This window comes from Sorghum bicolor, chromosome 1 (assembly GCF_000003195.3).
Source record: "Sorghum bicolor cultivar BTx623 chromosome 1, Sorghum_bicolor_NCBIv3, whole genome shotgun sequence".
Classification (NCBI taxonomy): domain Eukaryota; kingdom Viridiplantae; phylum Streptophyta; class Magnoliopsida; order Poales; family Poaceae; genus Sorghum; species Sorghum bicolor.
The window spans coordinates 66,192,188-66,213,791 of NC_012870.2; the positions used below are offsets into that span (position 1 = coordinate 66,192,188).

General features: G+C 37.9%; 1 protein-coding gene across 1 annotated transcript; it reads right to left on the bottom strand.

The window, feature by feature from the left end:
- On the bottom strand, window positions 410-17,241 carry LOC8082662 (nuclear cap-binding protein subunit 1). The gene is given in 20 exon segments (XM_002467819.2): window positions 410-756; window positions 758-832; window positions 1,125-1,236; window positions 2,015-2,196; window positions 2,355-2,654; window positions 2,911-3,411; window positions 3,559-3,697; window positions 3,970-4,088; window positions 4,751-4,819; window positions 6,179-6,263; window positions 7,354-7,424; window positions 8,450-8,646; window positions 8,911-8,977; window positions 9,185-9,310; window positions 9,859-10,035; window positions 13,370-13,432; window positions 13,515-13,586; window positions 14,809-14,865; window positions 15,901-15,960; window positions 17,042-17,241. Coding segments are annotated over 20 exon segments (2,634 nt in total). The 5' UTR covers window positions 17,129-17,241; the 3' UTR covers window positions 410-681.

A 21,604-nucleotide genomic window follows, 5' to 3' on the forward strand; every position in this document is an offset into this window, starting at 1 on the left:
GTTGAAATGTTAATTTTTCCTCTCAACTAAGATGGAAGCATGTCTTTACCCTTTCCGTCCCTTTTACACAGCTTATATTGAAAGTTTTTTTTTTTCACCAAACTTAGCTGCTCTAATGTGCAAGATAACGCCAATATTTTCCAAACGCGACTCTTTTTTATTAGCGTGGTACTCCAGCTAGCTGCACTAGCCTCTTAAACGTACTTCGCTATCAGTCACCTAAGGAGTATTTAGCCTTGTAAGGTGGTCCTTGCTGATTCACACAGGATTCCACCTGATGCTACTCGGATCAGAGCTTTTATATTCTATACCGGCATTCGAAACTCTTGGAAACTGAGATGAGTGCCCTAATAGGACAAAACTAAAGTGACTTGTAACTTGAAGAGGAAGTATATGTGACCTTTAACAGTTTTTTTTTTGGGATCAAACCTGTAACAGCTTTATCAAATCGTTCACACTACTCGGATCAGACAACCCCAATCCTCAGGTAAAATTAACATCAAACCAAGCATATTTGGATGTAACTTCCGGAAAGCCAAAGTTACCTGACAAATTTTCTTAAGTGTCAAACAAGGTGGGGGAAACCCATAAGAAATCAAGGAGAAATCTCTATGCCTATCTGATTAGTTAAACAAGGTTACAAGTTGTCTTCTGTATCATACAGGTCAAATACACTCTGTTCTAGAAAGGAAGTGTGTAGGGTGTCAAAAAATCAAGGATGAGACCCTTCATTGGTAAATCTGCACAAACCAGAGAAAGCAGCTTTTCGGATAAGTGGGTGAACATCCCCAACGAAGACCTCATCATCCAACATTGCAATGTTTGACCAAATCTGTACCGGACATCATAAATGATAAATTATCAGTGTGAGGTCAGAAGCTTACAAAGCCAATGAAATGATGTGCTCAACTAAAGCTTTGGTAAATGCAAGAGCAATTTTTCAGTATATAATCTTAATATTTGGCTCTAATACACCTTATCATGTCCATTACCATCGCTAGGACATGCAAGAGATCATTTGATATGAGATAAGGAATTGGCCCTTGCCAATAACACTAGGAAGCTTCCAACAAGATTTTCATATAAAAGTATTGAGATCCTCCAATAAGAGATAGCAATCTAACCTCACTTGCATATTGGCGGGAAAATGACTTGAGATAACCCAATGTACAGAGACACCATTGCTCAAGCTCTCCAACATTGTATCCATTTTTTGTGCTTCGCCCATTCGGTTCACTGTAAAGATGGTGCACGAGTTAGCAGTTCAGAATAAGGGCTTGTTTGGATGTGCATGTATTTACCTCAATCCACATATGTTGAAGTGGATTAGAGTGGATTTAAACTAAGTTCCACTCTAATCCACTCCAATACATGTGGTTTGAGGTAGATACACGCGCATCCAAACAAGGCCTAAGAGAATGGCAAATATAGTTACTAAAATGTCCAATCTGTATATAACTGGATGTTAACGCCAATTCCTGGCACACCATTGCTTGTGATCAAAGCGACAGTCATATGACACCGTTTCGACACTCCAGACCTTAGGAATTACTTTATCTAGGAAAATGCACATTTGGACTAGTCTCGAGCAGTTAAGATACTCTACTGAATATACAAAATTTGCCCTAGGCCTTGTTTAGTTCCAAAACTTTTGGCAAAATGGACACTGTAGCACTTTCGTTTGTATTTGACAAATATTGTCTAATCATGGACTAACTAGGCTCAAAAAATTCGTCTCGTAAATTACAGGCAAACTGTGTAATTAGTTATTTTTTTATCTATATTTAATGTTTCATGCACGTGCCACAAGATTCAACGTGACGGGGAATCTAGAAAATTTTGCAAAATTTTTTGGGAACTAAACAAGGCCTGAAAGAACATAACTGTGAAAATGTTGTTTTTGTGGAAGACAGCAAAACCTAACTCGTAACGAAACCCCCATAACATTTCAATCCAAGCTAGAAAATGTAGCTTTATACTTATATGAGAGGTGCAATCTGAATATCAAACTGACCTATCATTATCTGCTCCATTTTCATTGTCAATCTCCATTGTTGCCGCTTCAGGATCTTGAGGTGCAAAATTTACATCTTGATCTCCAGTGCGTAGATTAGGAATTTTTCCATCAACAGAGACAGGCGGCAAACGTTCAGTGAGAACGTCAACAAAGCTCTTAAATAGTAACTTAAGCAAGTCCTGCCAAACCAAATAGCCAGACACCAGTAAGTGGGTAAAAGGATAGAACTTCATGATAGTAAAGTATTCCACAAAATACTGAGATTAAGCAATATTAATATCAATATATCAATTCACATACAAATCAATAAAAAATTTAACAAAAACAAATAATGCACCTTGCTTTCTTCAAGAGCCCGAGCAAGCAGAGCTCCCTTCACTTCTAAAGATTCTTCAATAGTTCTTTCCTTGTCCTCTGCATTTTTGACATGTGATTCGAGTCGCCTTATCCTACCTGGTCTTTCAGCTATTGCAGGTTGCCCCTCTACAATCTCAAGCACCGATTTGGCCTCCTCCAGCTCCTTTATGGCTTTTGCACTTGCCTCTTTAGCAACTAGAAGACCTTTCTTGAGTGATTGAATTTCCTTTCGGAGGTCACTGATCCGATTGTATGTTTTACTAACAGCATTTCTAAGAATCTGAGGGAGAAATTTCAATCAGATATATTCAAACCGAAGATGAGGGGTACAGTGGCAAAAGAAGCATCGAGAGGATGCAAATCACCATAAATATGCATCCAAACAAAACAGAACTCCCATTTATAAAAAAAAAACACTTTCACAATTGTATAATGAAAAATTGTTGACCTCCTTAAATATTGTTTTAATTTGGTAGATATATGTACTACTTTTTTTACCAGAAATGAATGAAAAACTGTAGGGACAAAGGATGCACCTCCCATGGTCGATCAGAAACATGAAATTGCTCAATATTGGCAGGAGAAAAAACCCATTTGACTATAGCCAAATTGGATACCAAGCGATAACCCATCATTCTATCAATAGCTATAGCAGTCATCTGGGTACTGTTCTTCCAATAAGCACTGACTCCATTCATTAACAGTAGCTGCATTTCCTCATTTGGACATAGCTTAGAGATTATCTTATTATATCTCTCCAAAACAGTGATAAGATGGGTGAAACTTTTTGAACCCATGTCAAGTAGCGTCTGGCTAACAACATCAAGTGCAAATTCAGTACCATTTGTGGGAATTATTTGTTCCTCCACCCATAAAATAATATCATGTACAGTCTTCTTTCCTCTAATCAAGCCAACAAGTTCCTTGGATAACTTCTGGCCATCAGTGTTTTCATTGCTTTCATCACTATGGAATTTGAAGTTAGGCCCAGCTTTCGGGGGTAGCAGTTCTTCTAACTCAGCAGCATCCTCAATACTCTGCAAAAAAAAAAGGTGATGTGAGATACCTATTAATTCTGTTTTTAAGAAACCATGCATATCAACATAGTGCAAAAGGAAACCCTCCTTGGTTTTTCGAAATGAAACCCTCCCTTGGTAAGTAATGGCTAATAGCACAAGATTAACCTGCTTGATTTTTTCAAAGTACGACAAGCGTATTTCCCTTTCCAACACTTCCTGGACAAAAACACGTTGTGGAGCCCATTTTGGGAGGTCCTTGACATAAGACCACTCCTGCCAAGGCCAAATGAATTGAAAATTTGACCTGTAGAAGTAAAGGAATATTTAAAATTCATGATCAATCACCAACTATTTCATTGAAACAATATAACTGTTATGTTCTGGATCCATTCGCGAGAGCTGTATTAACGATGCATATGATATTTTATTAATTATTACAAGCTCCTGTGCTGATTATTTGAAGTCATGTTTTGAACATGTAAGAAGAATGTACCAATCAACAGAAAACATGAAGCAAATGCAAATAGTGAAATAATGATTACACAAAGAAGAAATCCTAAACAACGATCAACTTACAAGTGGTGTGAAAACCATAGTATAAGTCTGGTGCGGCACTCCATGTCCATGTTACTAATTCTGTCAAAAAGAGCATGCACTGCTCCTACCACAACTGAAGGGAATGCACCTGGTAATGCCTGAAATAAACCTTAATGTGGTGAGGTTTAAATTGAATATATCCTCGGAAGCTAAAAAAAACTATCACAAGTGATAACAAAACATTGGTGGATAAAATTTTCTACATAAGGGGTATGGCAATTGCCAGGTTCAATTTCATGTTTAGGGACTGGAGCAAAAAATTGCTACAAACATAAGGCATCTGATGAAAATTATCTGTAGATAAATTTAACTGTTCAGACTACCACCTCGTCCCATGTTCACATTAATACTAGAACCATCCAACTGAGACATCTAGAGCACAACAGTTTACACTTTTCACAACAAAAAAGTGAAGTTTATTTACAGAAAAATATAAACATGTCTTTTGAGATGTAAGCAATCATGCAATGGAATCTGATATGTAGATAACTTTAACAGAAGGGCATTGAGTGTTGTTAGCAAAATTTATTGTGGTATTTTCATAATTATGCTTAGTTGTCACAATCGAAGAACGTCTGTAGCATAATGTAGTGAACTAGTGATGCAGCAAAAGAAATAAATAAATAATTGCATGGTCAAACTTTCAAATACTCCACCCAAATTTCAATAAGCATGCAAAATGACCATTGCAAGTTTAGCCATACATTCTACTGTAACAGACAGACAAACAGCATCTGTCAAGAAGATATGAAAGGACTACCTTGCAAAGATCAATGATAACCAATGTATAGTAAATTGGCTTGAATGGTGGATTCGGCAACAATAGTAGCTGCAAGAGAATATACATTAGAAAAGCATTTATCATAAGAACACCACAACTATCCTACGTACAACGGGGTAAAGAGAACTTCAAAATGCAACACAGAATGCACAAATTCTGTAGCGTATCCTAGGCAAATAACTCCCAGGACAGAATGTACCAAATGCTTCTAAATCCATTAACTCTGGCAATTAACGTATCCAGGTTGGAAAGTAGCCTAGGACCACCTATTTTCCACAGTAATGACTACTCTGCACAGAGCCACAGATTATTTCAAGATCAGCTGAAAATGAGTAGGCTTAATTCACTCAGGGGCCTTTTGGTTCCTTTCATTTTAGAGGAATTGGAATCTACTTAATGGATTGGGCTATTTGGCTTGGAATTTGACATTCCACAACTTTCCCAAGTTCACATATAATCTTATCTCAAATCCATAGGGTGGGAGATGGAAATTGATTCTATAGATCACCATGCTATGTTTCTAAACTCCAACTTATAGCACCCTCTTCAACTCGCTTCCCTATAGTAGAAATGCAACATATAAGTATCTCCCTTTTATGGCTAACAATAATATACTCCCTCCATCCCAAATTGTAAGTCATTCCAAGAATCTTGGAGAGTCAAACTTTTCTAAGTTTGACCAAATTTATATGATAAAATAATTATTATTATGATACCAACTAAGTATCGTTAGATTCTTCCTTAATTATATTTTCATAATATACTCGCTTTACGTTACAAATCTTAGTATTTTTCTCTATAAATTTGGTCAAACATGAAAATGCTTTGACTCTCCCAGATTCTTGGAATGACTTACAATTTGGGATGGAGGGAGTACAAATTAATTTAGCTTAATTATTTTGTGCCTAAATTATAATTATTAGAATGAATTCAGTTCCAAGGATCCAAACGGGCCCTCAGGTTTTTTCCCTCTTTTTTGACCAGGAACCTGGGAAGCATCCCTGTTCTTCAGCACTGCCAAACTATCTTACACTGATTGTCTGATAGCAAGAGGACAAGATATTCTTTCTGAACCAACTAGTCGCTCCAGTCTAAAGCAGATGTTTTAGAGAATTGTACTTGCAATTGCAACTATACGTCGACTTGGATTGTCAAGGCAGCGTTTTCTACCAAACACCCTGTTAAATGCTTATTGGAAGTAGCATTATAAAGATAGGCATACAATCATTAAATCAGAACTTATTGGTTAACTCCATTATTGTTCTGTATGCATGTAGATAAAAACAAAATGGGGTTTAGACGAAGGAGTAGAATCAATACAGTTCACATCATATGAAGGCAGGTATAAAGAAACAGGTATTAACTTTGAACCCAAATAAGTCAATATTGAAAATGACAAAACAATACCTGTGAAAATATGGTCTCTGCCATCAGGTATTCATAGCGAAAAGACACAGGAAGGCTGACCAGATAAAATGCACATTCTTTCCGACTAACTTTCAAGAAAAACATAGACAAGATGGAATCAGTAAGCAAGCTACATTTAATTCAATGGATCATAAACATAAAATTCAATGGATGTTCCTGAGATGTTATACTAAATTAAGGATCAGATTCCTTTCACATTAAATACTACAGAAAATTTAACAGCTTTAGCTATAGCCATAAAGAAAATTCAAGCATGAAAAAAGTCACGCAGAAAATGAAAAAAAATAGCATTACCACACTAAAATATTTAAACAAAATCCCCCATTCACGAAAAATAGAATGCCATGGGATCTACCAGGTCAAACATCTAAACAATGAAGTAGCTAGTACATTTGTCTCGGTCTCAGAATATAATTCTTTTACTTATACATGATTAGATAGAAAAGAAAACCAGTTATGGCCATCACTGAGCACAATACATTTGTCTTGGTCTCAGAACATAGGCCTTGTTTAGTTGAGGTGAAAAAATTTTGGGTACTGTAGCACTTTCGTTTTTATTTGGCAATTATTATCCAACCATGGACTAACTAGGCTCAAAAGATTCGTCTCGCAAATTACAGACAAACTGTGCAATTAGTTATTTGTTTTATCTATATTAAATGTTTCATGCATGTATCGCAAGATTCGATGTGACTGGGAATCTTAAAAAGTTTTTGGGTTTTAGGGTGAACTAAACAAGGCCATAATTCTTTTACTTATACATTATTAGGAAAAAAACAGTTATGGCCATCACTGAGCACAAAAGAAACCACAGCCAGCAATGCAAGACGTAAGCGTAAAACAGGGCTTATGACTTAAACTCCAGGATGGCCAACACTAAGCACAAAAATAAACCACATAGCTGCTTAGCTAGCATTGCAGACCCTCTACATGTTAATCACCCAGAATTGAAACCACTAATGCATATTTACACAGACAAGCAAAATCTAACAACTACTCCGTAATTGATATCAGACATATCTTCCATGGATACACTGAAGTAGCAGATATGCAATATCCTCTAAAGCAGGTATATTGGTATCAACATTCAACAAGAGTGTGATAATAAAATAACATTCAATGTTTTTAAAGAAAATCAAAGGGCACAGACTGACCATCCATTGAAGAAAAGTAGCACATCCAAAATGCATTCTTCAACAACAAAACGATCTACAGGCTGCATGTTCTGTGAATCAACAACAGCTGATTAGATGTGCAAAAAACGAACAACAACTTCATATGATAAGGTATAGTTATAGTATCTTATATTCTTATGTGTAGTAGAATATAGCTACAACAAATGATTAGTACAGAAACTAGAAGGTTGGATTTCATTGATGTATAGCTGAAACCAATATGCATAGATTCAGTTTTTGTTAAACACCCCGTCACATAATCCCTCTAAAGTCAAGGTGATAAAACTAGTATACACAAATGAAGAAGCCTATATAATTGCAAAACATATATTTCCACATTATTTGACCGGATTGCCCACAGGATGAAGAAGCAGAGTGAGTTACTTCACACAATATTATGTTTCAACAGAGAACAACTTATCAGGCTAATAGCTAAAGTCCTTATAATATTAACAAATTCACAAGATAGTAGTAGGTTTCAGGTGCCAAAGGAGCAGATTAGGAAATATCCTTACTATCAAATTATTTCAAGTGTCACTTAAATTTCTAGTTGAGCATTGAATGTAGAGCAGCTAGTACCATTATACCAGACTAGCTTGAACCCATAGCAAGAATTTGGCACGAAATGGAAGAAGCATCTGAGCACAAAATATCAAGAAACATATCCTCTTTAGATCATACTCCCTTCGTTCCAAATTATAAGTCAACTTTGACGATGTCCTAAGGAAAACTTCTTTAATTTTAGCCAAGTCTGTAGAAAAATATACCAACATCTACAGCATTAAATTAGTTCCATTCCATCCACCACTGTGTCTTGAGAGTGCACCTATTTGGTACTGTAGGTGCCAATATATATTTCTATAAACTTGGCCACAGTTAGAGAAGTTTGACTTAGGATAAAGGCAAAGTGACTTATAATTTGGAATGGAGTACATAGAACTGAGGATTAAAATAAATAAATAAATAAATAAATAAATAAAAACAGCAGCAATTCAATATCAGGTTAGATTGCTTAAAAAAAATAAACGATCAATGATCGAAGTGTTTCTATCTAAATCATAAATTTGCAAAGTACCTCAGCTTTATTTGTTGGAAAGATATGGAGTCTACGAAGTCTCTGAGGATACTTCATATCGGCTTCGTGTTTCTCCTGACCTTGTAACATTTCAGAAGATGACTGCGAGGAAGTAGGTGGAGGGCAACTTATAGGGGAAAGACGATGTGATTTTCCAGCCACCAGCTGAGCTTCAAATGACAGGTGGGGTTTTGGAACTGCCAGGAAAGTAATTTATTCCAGTCCATAGCCATAATAAGAATGCAAACATACAGTGAAATGTGTTTAAGATTATGCATAAAATGAAACCTAACTTGAGACTCCACAAAAAGATAAATACTTTTAAATTCAAAAAAAAATATGTGCAAGTAAGAGTTCTCCACAATTGAAATATTCTGAAATAATGGCCAAATATCAGTTTGCAGCTTGCATACAAACTGTCATTGAAAAGATGGTTAGGGTAAAAGGTTATCTTTGCATACCACTTTTAACTTTCCATCCATTACGAGAAAGAACTTGAATGCGCTCCCATAGATCTTCCATGAAATCCTGCAAGGACTAGCCTTTTAATACTGAACTAAGGGCGTGTTTAGTTCAAGCCCTTGCCTGGGGAGCTCCGCCAGGAAGCCACATACACCCCAGTCCCAGGCAGGTTCCCCAAGGTGGGAACCAAACGCGCCAATATCCCGTAAGATTTTAAGTGAATCAAGAAATAAACAAGTTTCTGGTCCGTTCAATAAGGAAGATTAGCATTACCTTTTTGTTAGGAGAGTGGCCTTCATCCGTCTCAAAGACTGAGAAAGCAATATCATCAAAATGCCTCCTGATACTTATGTAAGACTGTATACCAACCAAAACTCTCTCGAACTCATCCGGAACTTGCTGCATGGTACAGTACATAAGTACATGTCATCAATGAGTTACCGTCCAATAAATATTCTAGTAAATAACTTCACAAAAATTCCATGATTCTCTTCTCTGCGCCTCCCCTGTGTATATTGCTATGCTGGGACATAGAACTGTTGCTCTACTGGGCCACATGACAGAGAAGCAACTTAAGAAGCTAGCCACAGCAAGTATTGACTACACAAGATTAGTAAACAAGTAGAGTTGGCGTGCTCAAGTGCTCCAGCACAAACCTATCACGAACTCACAACTGGATAGGATAACACTAATAGGCTACTTCATCTATTAGAAGTTTAGAACCCATTCAAAAGTTCCAAAGCTGCATGTCAAACTTAAGATAGATCTCGCCATGCCATCAAAATCTAGCTCATGTGCATACCATTTGTGTGTGTTGGGGGGAGGGCGGGTATGGAACAGTGACACATAAAACACGTATTCTTCTCCTTTTTGCGTGTGAAACACAACACAGGACAAGGGAGATTCATATAAACAGTTATTAATGACAGGAGTAAAATCAAAGTTACCTCAAACAATTCTGGACCACCCCATGGAAGTGAAGCCAAAATACAATAAACATAGAAGTCAGCACGTGGCTGCCACGAAGGATTGCCAGTCTCCTCATCTAATATTGTTGCAGCAGATGACAAGAGAGTCTCAAATGTCTCGATGATTGAACTTGGAACTACAACTTTGCTGCACATCTACATATAAGTATATAACAAAAATAAGATTTCCATTTCGTTAATGGAGTAAATTAGTAAACAAGCAGCAAAAATATTACTTATAACCACAATATATGCAAAAGGGTCTCAATATAATTAAAAAATATCTGACATGCAATAAAAAACCAAAAAGAAATACCTACATTCTTTGTGAGAGAGGTTTTCGAAGCATGTTTCCCATATTTGATTTTTGATTTGAAGTTTTTTAAACTCAAACAAGAGTATCAATAGGACATTACAAATTCAAAACCTAATATGAAGGCAGCATTATCATAAATAACCTGCTCACCCAATGCACAGGTTAGGGCCATGAATCAAACAATGACAAACTATACATAAGGTTATCAACGCAAACAACGTTAATTAAAAGATGCAAATACATCTAATATATCTAATATATAATGAAAATAAGCACATCCTAGGAGCTGGAGCCGAAGGGCTTCCACTTCTAAGACATAAAAGCCAAAAATGAGTGAAATAATGGCCAAGGTATACAAGATGGCCAAGATATATAAAGCCATTTTATCTTTTGGGCCAAAGAATTCCATCTGATAGAAACAGGAGTGAAGCTGGTTCTCAAAAAGAAAAAAAAATCTTAAGTTCAGGGAGCTATATGTAATAATACATAAAATGGGATGGCCAGCAAGTACACATTTAGTGTATTCTATACATGTAACATAACTTTTTACAGAGGGAAGCCAGACAATTGAGTTACTGAAACGACTGCAGGAGGCGCACCCTAAGAGCCCAGTTTCTCAGAGCAGCTTCCTTAATATCAAAATTTCCACAAGGGGGCTGGGCTGCTCGCTTCATAGAAAGGCAACCGGGCCTAGATGTTCGCCTTTTTACAGAATAGCAAGAGAAGGTAAAGGGGGACTTTATTGGTAATGGCTGAGGTCCATGAAAGAATCGCTGGAGCACATCAAGCAGGCAGAAGAATGAGATGGCTGATACACAGATATGGTTTTTATTGGCCAAACAAAAAAATTGCAACAAGCATTTGGTATTCCTGGTTTCTATTACATATTGATACCCAATCTGGTTCAAAAATTGTTTTAGCCCCCTTCACAAATCACAATCTTCAAAAACTAAAGAACCTAGGCAACTTCAGCTTGCTGTTCGCAGCCTTACCCCTCCTTAATTGCAACAATGAGTAACCTCTTTCCGCATTCACACTTCAGAGAATATTAATTAAGAGTGAGATGTCATTTTACCTAACTCTTTAATTCTTGTTCCCAACTCTAAAGAAGTGTTGTGAACCATAGGCAATTATAACTTTGGTGAAAAAAAACTGCAGTAGTATGTCATAACTAAATAAATAAATAAATAAGAAAGTATTTCGATGCAATTCTGCTCTTACTATTATTTATTAATCCAAGTCCAAATATATTGATTGTGCGTATTCTAAAACAAAGTTATCTTCTGACTATTCATCATGGTTATTAAGGCGTCACCTAGGCGTCATGAGCGGTTTTTTCAACTGAGGCACCAGGCTCACCACAGCTTCCTTGTGCCGCATAAAGTCATCGATGCCGAGCAACTCCAAGCGGACACCACATGTGCGAAAGGATGCGGGAGCGCGGGAGGAAAAGCTCCATGTGCAGGAGGTAAAGGCAGCAAGCAGGAAACACAAGGGAGTTGCACTTGCGGCAAACAAGGGAACTGCATGCATGTGGGAAGTCGTGCTGCCCCATGCCTACACCTCCCACGAGGAGGCACCCCTATCCATTCAAGCCAATTGAGAGAGGGCAGAGGGAGAAGGAATGAGAGGAGAGAAGGGAAGAGAAGAAGAATCCTAGAACCAGTAGAGCTGGATCCCTGGTGACACGCGTACCGCCACGTCTCTCCGGCTCTCCGCTGGTGAGCGACCAGCATGGCTTCGCTAGTGAGGGACGGCGCAACCCTGCGCCTCCCCACCAGTCTCCGCTCACCTGTGACCCTACTTGTCCCCTTCTCTCTGCAGTCAGCGCCCAGTGCCCAGGTCTTCCCTTACCTCTGTTCTGTTGCCTGTGTTTCCTCTGCTCTGGTGCTTGTTTGTGTTTGGCTTGGCTTGGCTTGTTAGTCTTACAGCTTGACTGGTTGTGCATGCTAGTTTTTCTTGTGCACTACTTATTGTCTTATTTTGTAATGTGAAGTGTGAAACTATGAACTACTATTAATCACGTCAACTAGACTTAAGATGCACTAGTAATTATTAAGTTGTTATGTCATTAGAGACTAATTTGTTGCTATTGATAAATTTCAGATTTGCTAATTTATGTTTTGCACTAGTATTCTAATAGCATCAACTCCAACAGTTTGCTAAAACTCACTTGGCAAATCTATAGTTTTGCCAAGTCTCAAAACCAAATGCCAAGTGAAAAAAGAAGCCTTCTCCAACAGTTTGCTATTTGGGCTTGGCAAAAGAACTTGGTATCCTACAATTTTTGCCAAAATCACAAAATTGAGCCTCCAACAGGTTGGCAAAACTAGTTGGAAAATTGGGATACACGTGATGCCAAGCGATGGAGGACTTGGCATATTTGCCAAGTGAAGGAAGAATTTTGCCGAGCTCACGAAATTGCCAAGTAGTTTTGCCAACTTGTTGGAGGCTGTTTTTTGTGGTTTTGGCAAAAATCCTAGGATGTCAAGTACTTTTAGCAAACTGTTGGAGTTGCTTATGGTATTACATGCTAAGAATTGGCAGTATTTAAGGTATAATTTGCTTCTAACTTCTAGTGCATTATATATCAAGATGTTTGTATGGCATTGCCTCACTGCGTGCCTTAAACACCTAGGCAGCTGGAAGGTGTGGCTCGCCGTGCTCTCACCTTACCACCTTAAGAAGCATGCTATTCATGAAGTTACACTGCGACTGAACAGAATTTCAGCTCATTCAATCCCCAAGTTAGTTGAGCATCAAGAGGACTAGCAACAACAGCCTTCCATGGCACAGTAGGAGTTTCCCCTCATGAACAGTACTCCTTCAATTCATTTAGGCATAAAAAGTCAAACTTCATAAGACCAACATTCAAATTATATGCATGCTTAGTGTATAAAAGTTGCACAAATAGATTCATATTTCAAATAGACTGATTTTGTAGCAACTGATGGTATATTGTAAAGAGAAATTGGTGGTCACAGTATACCTCTAAAGACCTTTTCAAATTCTAATATGCCTATTATGAACAGACAATTATGCATGCAGATCATTGTCAATTCAAAACAAAACAGCATGCCGCACACTCAAATTACAAGCGATGCAACTAAGGATATATAGGAAATGAGCAATTAAGGATATAAATAGAAAAAGCAAAGCAGTCATTTTACTTACCAGACCACTGAGAAATCGCAGCAATATCCTAATTCTATCACGATTTTCATTGTGCAAGGCATCCTGCAACCAAGACATCAGTCACTCTTAAAGCTACGGTAATCACAAATTTAACAGTGTTTATGTAATGTACAAATAATGGTACCTGTAGGTTAGCCTGTGTGGTATCTACAATAGCCTTGGTGAAGTCTTCATTCTCTAAGTTTATCAAACCAATCTGAGATAAAAATAAAATAAAATAAAAAAGTACAACCAAAAGAGTTAGCTTTATTAAACATGATCCATGAGGTTATAATCCTGTTCTTACAATAAATACCATGGATCCAAAACAGACTCTGAAGTTAATTGTATATATAATACATCAATAATATTAGGACAAAAACTGCTGTTAAAACACATCATCATGAACTATGGACTAGCTTGGTTAGGAAACAAGCTAAAAACTTATAAGCATTTGCTAATTTTCTTGCCCACAAAAAAAGGATAATCAATTATGCCCGTGATTATTTGGTCCAATCCAAATTATCAAGAGAGCTAAATGGTTAGGCTTAGGCCCTCATGGAAAAGAGCAACCAAAACTCAAGAGTTCAGCACCATAACTGTCTCATAATGTCCTCTGGTTGATGATATTAGCTCGTCTCATTACATGAGCATGACAGTGTCTACAGTTTGTTTTAATTTGGAAAAAAAAATGCAAGATGCAACATAGATTAAAACACACTGTAAACACTGTCATGCTCATGTAATGAGACACCAATATTGTCAACCAGAGGACATCATGGGACACATGGTTACTCTCTTTGCATGTAAATATACACAGAATATTTGCTAATTCCAGCATACATATGGAAAAGATGAGAAGAGAACATGGATGCCATTAGTTTCTGCAACAAAATGTATACATTTGGCAGTGGCATTGCAACCTCCAGAGTCTATGTGACAGTTTACGAACAATCATACAGAAGCAGCAAACAATAATGAAAGCATATTCATAAATGAAATGGACAGACTATGATATTTTGTTTACGTGCAAGGTCAGTAAGGCCAATCTCAGAACTCGGAAGGGTATCAAATTATGAACCGAGGCATCAGTGAACATTGCTCTCCTCTCTCAAGATCCATGAAAAAATCATGTAAACCACCATCCTAGAATCTCAATTTGATTCATGCTGTATCACTATCCTAGTGACCAGTGACCTAAACACAAAGTACAATAGCATAACTCCCTAACACTTATATGAAATATAAAGGGGCAAAATGTGCATCTGGAGTTTGCTTTGATAACACTAGTATTTGTTGTCCTATCTTACGGACACAAAAAGGGAATTATGGGTACAGTTACAATTGAACATTATATTCATAATTGCTCCATACATAATTTTAGCAAAGAAAGAGAACATAAAACAGCAATATGCTTTAGAGTAAATATACTTGCATACCAAAACTCCAAAGAAAGGAATCTTGTGAGGCAATTGTTCTGCGCACTGAAGGAGAAACTGCTCGGGCAAAGAAAAAGTTTCAGTTAGCACCTCAACATACTTCAGCTTTATACAAAAGCATGACTAACAGGCACAAAAAGTAAAGCATGCAGCAAATGGAAAATACTTCTTTGCATCATTTTCTTATCTATATTCACTTGCAGAAAAGAATAGTCTGCACTCACAATGTTGTCATGACCAAGATACAGATTGGCATTACAATCCCACAAAGCTGACATCACATGGGGTCGGTTCTAAGACCGGACTGGATCTCATACTGTAGTATTAATTTAGAAGCTCTGTCGAATATGCATTTTTTAGCCTATTTATGAATTATAATTATGAAATATTTTATAACCCAATATCATTTATTATGCTGAATAGTTAAATTGTTTCTTTCGTAAATTTAATTGAGTTTTAATGGAGACAACTTGAAATAAAATAAGCATGTGTGGTTAGTTAATTGAATTTATTTAAAGAATTACTTTCAATTCCAACAGTTAAGAAAGTTGCACAATATACCATGGTTAATGGTATATTTGCACAGAACACTAAGTGTAAGCAATGCGTTGATTGCGTTCATATAACTTTCATTTGCAGTTTAGTTTTATTTCACACCAGTGTTAGGATTTAGGAACCAGTGTCACCATGCCAGCACAACAGACTAACCCACAGGTGGCATGCTGAGTTGCTACTTTGCTAGCCTTCATAGCGATGGCGTGGCTTGCAAATGTGGCAAAAAGGCTTGGTATATAGTTATGGATGTAAAAACAAATTGAAGCTCCCTGATATCATCGACGTGGCAAAAGGGTCTATTGCACATTCTTGATCCTATGATACGATCTGATCGTTCAAGCGAAAAGTTCCAGCTTTGTCGCAATCCGGACAACCCCAATCTTAGTTACTCTATGAAATTCAAAAATTGGCTTAGCTAATGGACTACATCTGGAAGCAGCCCAGTTAGAATTATTCATTATAAACTACTAGCAAAAAAGCCCAGATTAGAAAATAGGAACAATAATATGTTAACAAGCTCGACTGCTGCATACTGACCTCAAATATTGCGTCTCTGGAGTGTTCATATTCTCGGGACAGTACACCATAACAAGTTTCCTGTGAAGCAAATGTTTGATAAGAACATGTTTAATATAAATTACACAAATCATATCATTCATATCCATACATTGAAACAACTATGTGATGGTGAATTGTGTAAATACACAACAACATGGAGCACTGTTCTAACTATATGCTATGCAGAAATTTGCTATGCACCTTTTTGTACCCTAGTTATATCATGTCAATTCTTTGCTGATGAAATCATTTAATCAAACTGCACTCTGTAAACAAAAAACATCAGAAACTCTACTGTTGCCCTCAAAAGGTAAGACCTCATGGGACATTCATTTTACCATAAAGTCATCGCTACAATCACTGATTCACTTACAGAAAAATCAACAGAAGCACAACAATCCATGAAACCATAAAGTTCACAGACACAACCTGTGAGAAATACAAAGTGCAGATTTGTATATCTAGAATTTACAGACTATTCCATTTCCAATTTTTTGATATGCACTGACTGCACTGACAGATGTGCGAAGTTTCAGCTGGATAAGCAAACAACATAATATTTTGCATACAACTTTTATTTCCTGCCCAGATCCGTTTCTCATTCAAATGTGATACTTTGTCTACATGATAAAATCTAGTTAGATCAAACAGCAATATTACATTTACCACATCCAACAAAGGAGCCACAAGACTGAGTTTCTGATACTTAGGAGAAGAAATAAGCATAACCCAAGGTAAGGTCTGGAGGTACCACAAATAATCAGGAAAATGGCTGCATTGCAATTCCAAAGCCCAGTTTCTATCAGAATCAAAAGGTAAAGTGATCTACCAGTATTTTTGTTCTGGCAGCATTTAGTACAAGCATACAAACATTTTTTAACCAGCTCAAACTGCAGCAGTCCAATAATACTAAAACCTAGGTATCAGGCTCTTGTGCGAGTAACTAGGGTTTTTAGCTCCCTACCCACTCTGACCAACAGCAATGGCAGCCAAACACCAAGCGCTCCAAGCTAAACTAGCAAAATCCCAACTATAAATCGGCGCCTAGATAACCTAGGGTTCCCAGAGCAAGGAGAGCGGAAGGGGGGAACAGTGGGTGGGAAGAGGGAGGGGCTCTCACGATGTGCTCCTTGTGGTCGGCGGAGCCCCCATACTCGGGGCACCTGTCGCCGATGCGCAGCAGCAGCGTCCTCCAGCCCGTGCTCATTGCGTCCGCGGCGGCGAACTGGGCGTAGGGAGGGGGGGTGCGTGGGGCGGAGGCGGATCGAGGCTCGGAGAGGGAGGGTTTTGGTTCGGTGTCGCGGGTTTTTCGTTTCTGGGTTGCGGCGCGAGTCGGGGAGGGTATATAATACTCCACCATCGAATGATCACCAAATTCGAAATTATACCATCAAAATTTCGATTTTCTGTGAGGACCATCACGTCGAATCTTACGACATATGCATGAAGTATTAAATATAGATAAAAATAAAAACTAATTGTACAGTTTGACTGTAAATCACGAGATGAATCTTTTGAACTTAGTTAGTCCATAATTAGATAATATTTGTCAAATAAAAACGAGAGTGCTACATTGCCCAAAAACTTAAAATTTTGGCAACTGAACAAGGCCCGAATTCCTTCGGTTTTTCACGTGTCGTATTAGCTTTGTTCTAAAATATATATTTCCATTTTGACCTTCAACTTTTGAAAATTATTATAATTTTAAAACGTATAAATTATATTTAAGTTAAACATAATACAAGTTTTTTATCCTGGCAAATCTAATCTACTATGGTCTTGTTTAGTTCGCGAAAAAAAAATTGGAATTGGCTATTGTAGCACTTTTGTTTGAATTTGTTAATTATTATTTAATTATGGACTAACTAGGCTTAAAAGATTCGTCTCGTAAATTGCAGACAAACTGTGCAATTAGTTATTTTTTATCTAAATTTAATGTTTCATGCATGTGCCGTAAGATTCGATATGACAGAGAATCTTAAAAACATTTGGCAACTAAACAAAACTTATCTAAATAGAATAGCCCAAGAATTCTCTACAATTTCACGAAGCCACGTCATTCTATGGGCCCTACCAAACATGTTGACTCTGATTGTATCTACCCATAGAAAGGTCAACAGACAAGTTACCTCATCGATGGCTCTCACAAATGCCAACTCCCATATTTCGTCCACCAACAAAAAGATCAACAGTCACAAATGTCAATGCCACAATGCCATGCACTCACGAGGTGAAGTTATGAAAGCAGTGAAAACCTCTTTTATCTCATATGCTACTTCTATAAAACTACGAGCAAGTAATGGCAAGAGTGTGACTCAACAATTCACTAGATGGAGTCGAGAGATTAGGCTCTATTCGGATAGCTAAAAAAAGATTGTTGTTGATGTTGATTTATTGTAAGAGAAAACACTGTTTCATAGCTCAAAAGTAATGCTGATAAATTTAAGCGAACAGACCCTTGAAATAGTGCAGCCCTACGGATTGATCCATATTGCTCCCAAGATCATATTGAAGCTACTGGCGAAAGTAATGGCAAAGTGTGAACCCCGTGGACCAATTGGTACATCATAGCCACTGCTACTTCGGGGTCTCAGACAAGGCAAAGTTATGGTTGGATGCACAGACAGAGCTGTGTCGCATCAGCGACAAGGGCAAGATAGAGGAGCAACTGAACACGCTCAACACAATCAATACGGTGACCATAAAACCGAAGGCCACATGCCCACACCACAAACATGTATATGATGGTGAACAAGAAAACCTTTGTGCTATCATTTGCAAGGTTGGTCATTGGTATGGCCTAAGAGGACATAGGAGGGTGTTGAGATCACAATGCCTTCACAGGTCAACCATGATGGCCCTTACTCCCCGTAAGCATACTTCCGGACCTATCACCATAGCTCGACACCACAATCTCTAAAAAAACTTTATATCTTCCTATCTGTATCACATCATTTCCTCACAAAAAGAAGAAGAAAGAAATTTACGTCTCTAGCTAACTGATCATTTTATACACTCGGTCTTAGAGAAAGAATCCAAGGACACATACCCAATTGAGTGACCACCAATTTGCATGATTTTTGCATAACACATCGGTTCATTCTTTTCGAGATGCAAAGAAATATATTTAATTTTTATAATTATAACGATTTAATTTGAAGTCCCAGCAGCAATGCGCAGGATATTCTCGAGCATAAATTAGTGAGTAAACCTAATAGTAGTGTTTAGTGGGGCTAAAGCATCCTTAGCTACAATAACAAAATAACTTGCAATAGCTTAAAGGCATGCCATCAAAAAAACTATAATGGGGCTATATTAGGTTACTTAAAACCATCACGAGCATGTGCAAGTGAACATTATCATATATAAATAACGATACTTGGAATATTTTGGGTAAAATGCTACAATCATAATTAATCTATACGCTTATCATTTCTTTATTATCTTCATATTTTATCTAGTCATATAAAATAATAAGATATTTACTTAGTAGTAATGCTAGGTAGTGCCATTAGACATTTTTAGCTCTATTACTAGGGATGACAACCTTGTACAATGCTTAGAGGTGTAGGCAGCTAAATAGGTGACTAGCTTAAACAAGTGTTATATTAATAAATACCAACAAGCATTTTTTGGGTCATTGCTGGAGATATAACTAAAAGTCTATTCTTAGTACTAGTAGTGATGCTAAGAAATATCAACAGTCATGGGGCCACCCGAGTAGCTAACTAATCGGTGCCTTGAGGTACCTGAGGTTTCATAACCTTGACACATGTGCATATGCATTACACTTAGTGACATAGTTAGATGCAAGAGAAAAGTCTTTGAAAAATGCTAACTCACATGCACAAAGTGGCGGAACACTTGGAAGATTTTAGCTTGTTGAAAAAGGCATTGAAAATGAAGTTATGGGTTGATTTTGTGCTCACCGAATTGGTCCGATGACCACTTGGCATTGGATTATAAGTTATGTGCAAAAGCCTATGAGAAGAGGAAGCAAACCAGGTCTCTAGTGGTTGTCGATGGGGGACCTACCAGGGGCCCAACTAGCTGAACTCCTTTTAGAAAGTACTTTTTTGTAATATAATCAGGACACCTTCTTATAATCTAACTAGGATTGTAACCGCACCATAGCCTTCTCTCCCTATATAAAGGCTATGAGCAACCCATGTAAGAGATCATAACAGAACACATAATACAATTAATCCAACGTAAAGGCTAGCGTCGACTGGACGTAACAGCTATTACTCGATTGCAAGGGTGTGGGCTAGTATAAATTGTCTATCTTCTATGTTAAACATCAAGTTATGCTTATGCTGAAGCACGAATAACTGTCCCGAGTATCCTTGTGGCAGATTATCGGTGGTAAAACATCGATAGTGACCTGATAGTTTGACTGCTAGTCCCATCGGTTGGACTGCCAGGGGAGTGGCGCGCGCACACACACACACACGAGAGGCTTACTAGATTTCAAACTTGTGTGGCGTATAGTTCGATGCCATGATAGGGCACCGGATCATGTGCTAGACCATTTTCCCCGAGGCCACTTGCAAGTCACCTAGTAGTCAGACCGTGGGCGGTTGGACCGCTCGGTTAAGCTAAGCTTCAACAAGGATTTTTAGGGTCGTTGCTAGAGATATAATTAAAATTTTATTCTTAGTAGCGACGCTAAGAACTACCAATAGTCATGGGCCACCCGAGTAGCTAACTAATTGATACCTTGAGGTACCTGAGGTATCATAACCTCGACACATGTGCATATGCATTACGCTTAGTGACATGGTTAGGTGCAAGAGAAAAGTCTTTGAAAAATACTAACTCGCATGCACAAAGTGGTGGAACACTTGGAGAATTTTAGCCCATTGAAAAATGCATTGAAATGAAGTTATGGGTTGATTTTGTGCCCACCGGATTGGTCTGATGACCCCTAGGGTTCGGCGTTGGATTATAAGTTATGTGCAAAAGCCTATGAGAAGAGGAGGCAAACCAGGTCTCTAGTGACTATCGATGTGGGACCTACTAGGTTCCTCATCATAACGATACCTGCAATGGGTCATGGCCTAGCCCAAGAGTAGAGGACAAGAGGTGCGACCAAAGACTACACCAAATCTGAGTAGAATAGGCTCGAGTAGTTGAATTCCTATTTAGAAAGTACCTTTTTGTAATATAATTAGGACACCTTCTCAGAATCTGACTAGGATTGTAACCGCACCATAGCCTTCTCTCCCTATATAATGAGAGGCTATTAACAGAACACACAATACAATTAATCCAACGTAAACGCTAGCGTCGACTAGACGTAACGGCTATTACTCGATTGCAAGGGTGTGGACTAGTATAAATCGACTGTCTTCTACATTAACCATCAAGTTATGCTTATGCTGAAGCCCGAACAACTGTTCTGAGTATCCTTATGGCAGGTTATTAGTGGTAAAACATCGATAGTGACCTGATAGTTTGACTGCTAGTCCCACCGGTTATACTACCAGGGGAGTGGGACACACACACGACAGGCTTACTGGATTTCAAACTTGTGTGCCATATAGTCCAATGCCATGTGGCGATAGGGCACTAGATCATGTGCTAGACCATTTTCACCGAGGCCACTTGTGAGTCACCTAGTAGTCGGACCACCGCTTAGGGCGGTTGGACCACTCGGTTGAGATGAGCTTGGGAACTTAAT